General features: G+C 38.4%; 1 protein-coding gene across 2 annotated transcripts in view; it reads right to left on the bottom strand.

Moving 5' to 3' along the window:
- Positions 1 to 1,863: 1,863 nt before the first annotated feature.
- Positions 1,864 to 11,469, bottom strand: part of LOC128516146 (polycomb group RING finger protein 3) — a 52,775-nt gene continuing 43,169 nt past the window's right edge. For both annotated transcript variants that reach the window (XM_053490457.1, XM_053490465.1), the window contains exons 9-10: positions 9,410 to 9,490; positions 1,864 to 7,375 (exon numbers count right to left, since the gene is read on the bottom strand). In XM_053490457.1, coding sequence (XP_053346432.1) covers positions 7,328 to 7,375; positions 9,410 to 9,490 — 129 coding nt within the window. In that variant the 3' untranslated portion in view covers positions 1,864 to 7,327. The remainder of the gene's footprint in view (positions 7,376 to 9,409; positions 9,491 to 11,469) is intronic.

Raw genomic sequence — 11,469 nt, 5'->3', positions numbered from 1 at the left:
GAATTCTAAAAAGAATTTGGGTTATATTCATTCTAGTTTGCTTACACATATAGCCAAAAGTATGTGAAATTGAACATCACATTTTTCAAGTACACTTTTTGTGGCAAAATTTCTTAACCTTAAACCTGGTTCAGGAGGACAATGCCCTTGATCACTGGGCATCTGAGGCGCAGAGTTTGGTGTGAAAAGATTTCATGTCATCAGTAAACACCTTTGGGATGAACTGAACGGTATCAACTGTGCCTCAGGCCTTAAGAATCAGTGTTTGATCTTAGTAATGCCCATCTGGCTAAACAAGCAAAGCCCCACAGCCACACACCAAAAATAGAAAGTCAGAGGAATGGAGGTTATGATCATAGCAAAAGTTAAATGTATTTGGAATGGCATGTTATGGCAGCAAGCACATATGGGTAGGATTTGTCACAAACTTTTGGATAGTAATATTTATTGTAGTACTTATTGTAATTCACTTTCTATTGAAGATTCTAATAAAAAATATTTTTTTAATTCTAATCAAGTAATAAAAAAGCACAGGGAGAACATGCAAACTCCATGCACACAAACCTGACGGGGGAATCAAACCCAGTTCCTGGAGGTGCAAGGCGACAGTGCTAACCATTTGCCAACATGCCGCCAATTATTACTAATTCTAATAATCAGCTTCATTAAAAACTCAGCATACTCTATGTCAATGATGATAAAAAATAGGTTCTTACATAGAAGTCTTGCTGGTGTGTGTTAATGGGGCAGCTTCAGGCGCCATGTGACCCAGTTTCAAATTGTTTGCTCCGTCATGTTTGGTAAGTTGGTTAAAATAAACTAAAATTCAGTTTATCATATTGCCTACTTTGTGCTGAAAAAAAGAATATTACTCCCTATACTGCACAATTCTAAGCACTACATATGTTTCTTAAAAAACTGCTAACCAAATAATAGCTACCCTGGACGTTTATGGACACTTATGGTCATTGCACATCTGCACATTCATGCACCTTTGCAAACATTTCTATTTCATTTTCGACCATTGCATTTACACATTCATGCATATTTGCACACTCCCTGGACATTAAATTCTATTCTATACACAACTAAAGTTTTCTGGATTTCCTATATTTGTATATTTTGTTATCCTCTATAGCAGGGGTCTCCAAATCCAGTCTTAAGGGCCAATGTCCAACACAGTTTCTCAAACACAGCTGATTTAACTAATCTGTTGATTACTAGGTTCAGTAGGTGTGTTAAGATGTTGGTAAATTACAAACTGTGCTGGTTACTGGCCCCCCAGGACTGGATTTGGAGACCCCTTCTCTATAGCTATATTTTCCATAGCAAAAGTTTTTCTATATTTCATTTCTTATTAAGAATCTTTTTTTAAGGTCACAGGGGGTCAGGTAAGCATTTCACTGCATATCGTACTGTGTATGACAAATAAAATTTGAATTTGATTTAAATGCTCTGAGCTTTAAGGGCTACAAAAGATTCAGCAATTTACTTTTTTCTAGTTATATGAAATTTTTATTTAAATAAGTTGCAGTGGGACATGTCTAAATAATATACCAGCCCAACTAAGAGAAATATTGACATTGCCCAAGAGTTTGTCTTACATAGTGTTTGTTTATTAATATATATATATATATATATATATATATATATATATATATATATATATAGAATCAGTTTCTAACTGGTCAAATCAGCATCCTAAGCCAATAGCTATCTCATATAACCAGAAAAATTATGTCATATTTAACAACACAGATTTTCTCTCCTTCAAAAGCTGTAGCAGTAGGGTAGGTTTTTGTATGCAGAAAACACACTGGAAGACTGAGGAATCATTGAAACTGAACTAACAGTTGGTTCTTTTAAGGCATTTATTCATGAAATACACACTTTTAAATTTTTCAACAAAAGCATCCATAAAATTGTAAGAAACTCCAGCCTAGTTTTAAACTCCGACTCCTTTAAGTGTAGCCACGGAAACCATCCTTATTACATGTGCAATAAATAATCATAATACAGTTAATGGAGACACACACAGAAAGAGAAACAAACCAAAAATACAACATGGCACCACATTAAGTGCCAAAAGTTTAACCCCGAAAAAATAAGCGAAGTTGATGAGAATGAAAACTTTAGTGTGATCTAAGCCTCACAGGCACCCGTAAAATGTGTGTGAGATGAGGACTGAAAGGAATTGTTTAGTGACCTGAGCACCTGACGGAAACAGAAAATGGAGTTTCTAGAGCTGAAACCAGGAACCATCTGAGAGATGTATATTGCACATTTTTCCTCTTCAAAAATACAACAGAGCATCCGAGCAATGATGAGACACTCTCGCAGTCGAACCTGATCAGATTACAACAGGAGTGTTGTAGCCAAAGAGCAATAACACACACATCATTTCAATGGAATTATAGGTGTAAGACTACATGCAGAAAGACAGAAAGGATTGTTTAATGTGACATGTTCATTTATAAGCCCTGTATGTGTTCAAAAGAAAAGAAGAAAAAAATAATAATAATAATAATTGAACGCACAAAAGGACACCAGATCTCATTATGTATTTAAAAACAGGCTACTGCAAAGAGTCAATTTTTTACAGTTGAAATAAATACAATAAAAAAAAAAGTTTGGACAGTATTTATGGCTCATAGGAAGGTGCCACTGTCAAGGTTGGTCCTGAAAATTATTTGTCATTAATGCAATTAGAAAGAATAGAACAGGTTTTGAAAAAACGCCAGGTTTCTAAGGTTTAAACCTCGGTATGTTGTTAAGACCAGTGGGTGTAACCATGCATGCAACTGCAACACCTGGCAACCCGCAAATCACTGACCAATCGTTAGCACCTTTCAATCAGTGTAACCATGGCAATATGTTCAGGATGCAGTCTTAGCAGAGAGGCTTGCTGGTGAAGGGCTTTACAACGCCTCTATATGCAGAATTATACCCATCTTTCCCCATCAGGTTCTCTGTTCAATAGTTTTAAAACGCACACAGGTTGAGGGATTCATGATCAGCTTAATTAGAACATTCAGAGGTATGAGAAATATCAATAGAATAAAAAAAAATAAATAAATCAAAACCTTGCTAAGCTTTGAACCAAAAACAAAACATTTCATAATAGTTTGAATCGAATATCGGAGTAAGATTATGATTTAACAGATCCAGTATGATCACCATTTAGGAAAGTGTCTAAACAAAAGACCACACACCAGCACTAAAAGAGATAAAGAGACATCTTGGCACTGTCTGGGTCTCTGAACTGTGCCTTCAGAGTGCCGGGCATGCAAGGAGCACTCACATAATCTTCTTATAGCCTGTCTGTCAAGAGTAGCACTGATGACTCAATGCAGACCTGAATCGCTTACGCTCTCAAATGCACTGCAGGTGTGAGATTTCTCTACTTTCAGATGCAATTTTAAAAAGAAGGGGGAAAAAAAGCAGCCATCTTGAGCCTACAGTCTTAACAGGTAGCTGTTTTTGTACTTTGGCCCAACAGGGTCTGAAAGAGGCAGGTGAAGCTGTGTTAGAGCTTTGCCAGAAACTGTTTTTCATTGGAGCATGGGAGGGGGTGGTGCAGTCGTGATATTTCTGTTTTACTAACAAAAGAACATATGGGCTTGTTTTTTTTCCTCTTCTTCTACTTTTTTTTCCAGAAAGGCTGGAAAAATGAGCTTGTACAAAATTCAAGAGCACCAGACACACAAAAAAACTGATTCTTTTTACCATCCAGCACCTAATCCACACCAAAATAGGAATACCTTCTTTTTTTTTTTTAAACAAATTGTATAAAACGTTAGCACCATTTATCAGTTCAAAAGAAAGACAGCACCACCAGCCTTCTCCATGAAGAAACTGAGACATAAGAGGAAACACATCCAGAGCACTTTCCATTAATCCTGAATAGTACTCGTCTTGTACATGAAACGAGTACATGAAATAATAATGCATGTGCTTGTTCCATTTTTGGACTATTCACCGTGAATTGCTGGCCTGGTTTCATACTTTCATCCAGTAATTAATACAATTAATTAACACAGAAATTAAACAGCTGCAGGAAAATGTGGATTGCTCATGAACCGATCGAGAGGGAAAGGGGGAAAAAAAGACAAGACAAACAAGCGGAACCTGTGCTTTAGAAAGAGTAAAGCATAGCATTTCTTCATTATATACTGAAATATTTCACATTTTAAGACATCAATGAAAGTAAGCACATCCAGAGTAAAAGAAGAAAACACATTACAGGCAAGAGATCTAATTGTAGTCTTTAACGCATAAAGTAAATATGCAGAGAACCAAATAAAATGAGATTTGGTCAAGCTGGTTTTGGCATTTTACCCGTGTGAAAGTAGACGCAAAAAATGAGCAGCGCAAAGACCTCATATTTACCGCTTCATTCCCTGTCTACTGCGTTGTTGTTGTTGTTTCTTTTTTTTAATATTATTATTATTATTATTATTATTCCAAAAAGGAGACATTTTAATACAAATGAGATATGAAATCTCAATATCAAAACTTGATTGTTATTGTTTCTTCACTGAGTAGCTGAAAGAGAGGAAACGGTACTGATAGCACTGATAGAGAGCCCTTTTAGACCTAGCTTAGACGAACTTCTGTAGCAAAGTCTGAAACACTATGAATTGATGCGTCTTAAAAGAGGGCTTGAGCTTTAAAAAATAAGAATTGTTAATTTGAGGAAACACAAATGTTGATAATTAAAAACATTTTTTTTCCTTTCCCATCTTTATGATCTCTCTATTTTGCCTTCCACACAGCTTGCCATACAGAATAAACATGAAGCCTGGACGGTGGGTGATTTTGAGCCTTTGGCACTAAAAGTGGCAGAACACAAGAGGTGAACTATACAGATGGATAATCATATGGATTACATTCTTTCTGTAGAGGAGTGGGCTACTAAAGCTTCTGTGGCAACCTAAATGCTTACCGCTTCTGCTAGACATATAATAAAGCCTATGTATTGCATATATGGTCCTAAGACTGGGTGTGGTGTTGGGGAACCTCAGGGACGGATTACAGATTGTGCTGCATCATGTCCACGTCCATGTCCAGACACAAACCCCCCCGTAGAAATGTATCGCATAGTGTATTTAACACTTTAAAAAAGTAAAACGCTTGCGTCCAAATACAAGCTACTGCTTCTTTCTTTTTAATGCAGGCAGTCTGTTGGTTTGAAGAGTGTGTGATATTTTGCATGACTAATATGCCTTAAGTTAATGATCCATCATTAGACGACATTAATAACTCTGCGATGGCTAATGAACAACTTGGGAGAATGGTTTAAAAGCACTTTGTCATTTCAAAACCGCTTTCCAATTTATATCACTGCTGTTATCACACACAGACACTAAACACCCCCTTGAATTACACAAGAGGAAAACAAATGTGTGTGTTTAGTGAGATAAGGTGACGTCCATCTGATAAAGGACATACTCTGATAAGAATCTCACTATGCAAATATTCATTATGCCCCTATATATTCACACCTCTGACATCTGCTTTAAAGAATCTTGAAGGGGAAACAATTAACACCAATTTTGCACCTCAAATATAGTCCAAAAACAAGGATGTGTTGGTCATCGAAGGAAAAAAAAAAATCTAATCTGAGCATGCATAGCCATGCAGAAGTAATCACCCCCTTTTGACCATTTCTGATTTTTGTAGCGTTACAACCCAGACATAAAAAAGATTAGACTGGGATTGTATGTCAGGAATCTTCACAAAATGGTAATAATATTAACTGTAAGGAAAAAAAAATCAATATTGTTTTTTAAACCAAGTGCATTTTCCAGAACATAGTTTTGATAGCTTAAAATTGATTATGCTAAGTCACTGTGTGTGTACCATTCTCCAGTTATATTTAGATTGCACACAACGATGCCTTATCTAAGCGTTTCACTTGGAGTGGTGCAAAAGTCTTGAGCTACCCCTTATTTCCTAATATTAACGTAATTAAATTATGTAGATTCAAAATTAGTTACTTATGTAATAACTTTACTGTAACAGCAACAACCTCATTTTCCCTCTCGTCTGTTTCAACCACTCAACAATACCAATATACTAATCACCGGCCTGATCATCTGTAATTGTCTGCACCTCTTTATTTTTACGCTTAAATATTTTATAGGTCATTGAGAAAGAAAGTCTAACTGTTTGGAAGCACAATACCAAAAAAACTAAACTAAAAAAAACAAAGCTGGCTTAAGACTTTTGCACAGTACTGTACGTATGCAATAAATTGTATGTTCTTCATTTGTAAATACAGACATTTTTGCATTGGTTTACACAGGTTATACATTATTTCCTCCTCTTAAATCTCATGGGTTATTTTGTGCATAATAACCACATGCAAGCCTAACGTAAAATTTTAGTTCATAGTTGTTACACTACAAACCAGGGTAATGTTCAGTGGGGGTGAATACTTATGCACCGTATCTCATCTGTATTTAGGTGGAAAACTGGTGTAAATCTGGTTTCCTCTTCTCATCCCTTTAAAATCCACATTTCAGAACAGTACATCAGTCAATCTCTGTCTTGCACTCACACACACTCACTCATTCTTACATTTCATCTATCAGCTTTGTATCTCTCTTGCATTGTAACAATTTTCTATGTACAATACTTGTAAATTGAACATAAATTACTACACAAAATTTTTTTATCTATTCACAATTCCACGTTTGGTGGCGCAATAAAGAATAAGAATAAGAAAAAAAAAAAGGGAAAAAAATGCTCAGAGACAATTCACAACTCAAATGTATTAGGAACATCTTTTGTCATATACTTGTATTCTTCTGTGCTCCCAAGACTGGCGAGACCTGAACGAGTGAGTGGGCAGTGAAGAAGCGTCTCCGCAGCGAGCAGTGTGGCCAGGCCCCCCACTCGGGAGTGCACACACTGAGCGGTGGCTCTTCACCCGTCTGAGGTGCGAGCCTAAGTCGCCGATATAAAAACTTCACCCCATGTTTGTTGTTGGTGTGTAAACAGAGCACCGGTAGCGTCTTGGGTGTGTGTCTCTCTCTTCTGTACAAAAGTATAAATATATGTTTACTCTTGTTTTTTTGTTTTGTTTTTTTTGTTTTTTTTCACATATCGAGGACATAGCGGATGATGAGTAGAAGGAACGCCTGCAGCTGTTTGGCTTGACTGAATCACCAGAGTAGCGTTAAGTGAGTTGGTATTGGTTGTTTGCTGGCTCGTGTCGGGACCGACCCGTGGGACTGGTGTGTGTTTGGTGTGTATGGCGTTGATAGTCTCTGCATAAATAGTGCGCTGTGCAGTCCTGGGCCAAAACAACCATCCTGTCCAACTACAGCAAATCCATCTTGGGTCTGTAATGCAGGAGGAGGGGTGATTTCTGGGGGGAAAAAAACACACACACACACACAGATGCATGATTGAAGTGAGTGGAAGGTCAACAGGGGCAGCATGTGATGCCATTCTTCAGCTTCTTTTCTGACACTGCTCTTTAAAGGTTATACCTCTAATTACCGCTGCAGTGTATGAAAGGGCACATGGGGAAGAGGAGTATTTGCTCCGTGTGAGTGTTTACAGCGTGCTTACTGCGAATGGCACCGGATTGCAGAAGGAATGTATACATTATCCTCTTAAAAACAACTATTTAAATCGTAAACCAAAAAAAGCTCAAACCATAACCACATCATATGTCCTATAATCGAAAATAAATGAGCAAGCACAAAGCAACAATGCATCCTGAAGAAGTGTTTTATTCTTCTTATACCATGATTTGTTAGAGAACATGTTATTATACAGGGATTGGACAATGTAACTGAAACACCTGGTTTAAGACCATTTAGTATGGTGTAGGGCTCTTTTTTGCGGCCAATACAGCATCAATTCGTCTTGGGAATGACAGATACAAGTCCTGCACAGTGGCCAGGGGGATTTTGAGCCATTCTTTTTGTAGAATTGTGGCCCGGTCACTACGTGATGCTGGTGCAGGAAAACGTTTTCTGACTCGCTCCCCCAATACACCCCAAAGTGGCTTAATAATATTTAGATCTGGTGACTGTGCAGGCCATGGGAGATGTTCAACTTTACTTTGATATTCATCAAACCCCTCTGTTACCAGGCACTGCCTTTTGGATACAATGTTTGAACCATTGGATGCACATGGTCCTCCAGAATGATTCGGTAGTCCTTGGCAGTGACACCCATCTAGCACAAGTATTGGGACTAGGCAATGCCATGTTATTTTAGCCCAAACAATCACTGATCCACCCCCATGCTTCACTCTGGGCATGCAACAGTCTGGGCGGTATGTCTTTGAGGCTTCTCCACTCCGTAACTCTCCCAGATGTGGAAAAGATACTGAAGATAGGCTCATCAGAGAACAATACACGTTTCACATTTTCCACAGCCCAAGATGTTTGCTGCTGGCACCATTGAAACAGACGTTTGGAACTGGCACGAGTGACGATATACATTGACCCTGTGGAGCTCCCGACAAACAGTTTTGGTAGAAACAGGAGAGTTAAGGTGCAAGTTTAATTCTGCAGTGAGTTGGGCAGCTGTGGTTTTATGATACCACCTGATATTGATATATAAAGTTTAAGCATCAGCCAATATCAATACTTAAAGCTTCAAACTACTAAGCTTTAAAGCATTTACAAATATTGGAGAAAACTACACAGCGCAATACTTCAGCTTTGACACACATACAAATATTACTCACACTACATATATAATAAAGAATAAATAGATTTGTATGTGTATTTATTTTAATCATTTCCTTTTTGTATTAAAATCCTGTATTGAGTACTTTTTTTGGGTTCAGGACGGACGGATATCATGGGTATCAGAGTGGTGCCATCTCTAATAGTGACATTTAATGTTGCGGAAGGTTCAAGAAACAACTTTGTTCCTTTTATCACTTGGATTGTAGCGGTTAAGTTATTTCCTTGAAGTTATAATAAAAAATGTAAAAAAAAAAAAAAAACCCTATGGCAAGAAACCAGAAATAGCAAAGCCCTTTTAAACACTGTATAATAAATTATCTCCTTACAGAACTCATTACTGTGTCAAAAATAATACAATAATCTTTCTTAAATATCCATACATTTCTTAATGGTGTATAAAAAGGATTAGATTATTCACAGTGTCCAGCTGTTACTATAGAAACAATAAGCTAATAGAAAAAGCACATTAAACCTGTGAGCTGAATTAAAATGCTTAAAAAAATGTAAAAAAAAAAAAAAAAAAAATACCCTTTAAAAAATCTTTTAAACAGGTTCAAGAATACAAAAGCAAATTCGTAATGATTAATGAATTGATGAATTCTCCTTTCCTCATGAACAAGCTAAATGATTACATGTGCTCTTTAAATGTTGAGCTATTGACTCATAAGGGAAAGTTAACTTCAAATATTTACCTTGAATCTCCATCTCGTCACCACCACAAACTTGAGCGTATGATCCTTGCCTAGGATTTCTTCGTTGCATAAAATGTCCAGCTGCAAACAGAACGCACACAGACACACACACACACACACAGACAGACAAAAGCCACCCGGTAAGCAAAGCAGAGCGCAACAAGCGCGCACAGGAGCTCTGAATGAAGCCGACTACAAGCGAGCCTCATGCCAGATCATATTATACGAGCTACAAATACATCCTGAAAAGCAAACCACAATGAGGGATGTCTGCACCGCTACTGCATTAATACCAGATTTCAATAAGAGGACACATGAGTCTCAGAATGAAAAAGAGAATCCCATCTGATCTTAGTACACTCCCAGGCTTGGGGTTTTTTTTTGTATCTTAAATCTGGCACCACAAGTGATATCAGAAATCCACAAGAAGTAGAAAGAGATCGAGTTAAAAGCATGTTCCACAGGGAGATGGAAGGATTTGAATCTGGAGTTAAGACAAAAGCGTGAAGGAGGCTTTTGTGTATTCGTGCATCAACATGAAAATACACTGGAGATCAAATGCATCCATTTCCATTCCAGTGTACCCATACTAAAACTGGGGCCATGCAGTGTGTGCGCGCGTGTGTGTATGTGTGTGTAAATCAGAGCCAAAGAAGCGTATGACCCAGGCCCTGGAAAACACTGGAGTACGGTATACCCACAGCACCCCCTGCTGGTAGCGCCAGCAAGCAGAAGGACGCCCTGCTTTCCACCAGTATAGGGGTAGACCATCACCATCATGCTATCATTTCACTCGATAGAACGGCTGAAAACATCACAGCAATCATGAAGGGTCGGGAAGCTTCACATCCTTTATTCTCTATTGTTTCATTAACTTTCTTTGGTCCATTGTGTAGTTGGGAAAATTGTAGCACCAGCTCGTGCTATTTTTGGCGTTCGTTATGATTGCCAGCATCCGTGACTAGATGCTCAGTAAAGAACAAAAGACATCTGACAGCTATATTGTGGCAGGAGCGGCTCAGACGGTGCCGGGTGGCAGAAGCCCACCCACAGACTTCGTCAACGAGGAAAACGGGTGAAGAGAGATAATGATTAGCCGTGTTCCAAAGTTGACCGTAAAAAAAGAGAAGAAAAAAAATCATGCTGCAGAGCTCTTGACAGGCGGCGCAATGCTTGATGGAAAGCAAGTGATATTACAAGAGCTTGAGAGTTGCCCTGGAAATACAGCGGTAGTGTGAACGAGCTCACATATGCTGCACTGTGACTCAATAAGAAAGAGTGACAGAGAGAGGAGACAGATGCTAAGAGGAACACGAGGGTGAGTCAAAAGTTATCCACACTCGGGCTGTGGAATTTTATTTTAACAAACTTTTAGACATTTTCAATACACTTGGTCCAGCAGTCCACAGGCTTTCGTATTCCCTCATTTAAAACGTTTTAGTCTGAGCTGAAAGCCACAAATGCACTGCTGTCTTCACTTCTTCATCAGAAGTGAATCTTCACCTGCATGGAGCTGCTTTTAGGAACCCAAAAAGCAGAGTTAAAGTCTGATGGAGCAGGATCAGGACTATAGAAGGATGCATTAACACCTGAGAACAAAGTTTTTTTTCGCAGAGTGTTGACGGAAGAGTGGGAACGTGCATTGTCGTGCAAAGTCACAACACCCCTGGATAGCATGGACAGTCTTCTGCTTTAATCCGAAGTTTAGGCTTCAGCTCTTCAATAAGCATCTCAGTGTAACGAGCACTGTTGATTGTTTAACCTTTTCTCCTGATAACGTTCCACTACTGGCCCCTGAGAATCCTAGAAAAGTGTAAGTTGATGCTTGACACTTGACCTTTTTCTTGGTCAGCGATTGAGGATGTTTTCGCTCCATACTGCCGATTAATCTCTTGCTCGTAGTGATGAAACCATGCCTCATCACGCTGGTCTTCTTTCGTGCAAATCACAAATGTTATCAACGCAGTTACTAGCCTTGATGAGACAGTATCCTCGAATGGAAAGCGCTGATATGACACCACGGCCAACTGAAGTTTTGATATAACCAGAGTGCAGATTAT

Source organism: Clarias gariepinus, chromosome 2 (genome assembly GCF_024256425.1).
Source record: "Clarias gariepinus isolate MV-2021 ecotype Netherlands chromosome 2, CGAR_prim_01v2, whole genome shotgun sequence".
Lineage (NCBI taxonomy): Eukaryota > Metazoa > Chordata > Actinopteri > Siluriformes > Clariidae > Clarias > Clarias gariepinus.
The sequence above is the reverse complement of the archived record's forward strand: the minus strand, read 5'-3'. Positions and strand labels throughout refer to the sequence as shown.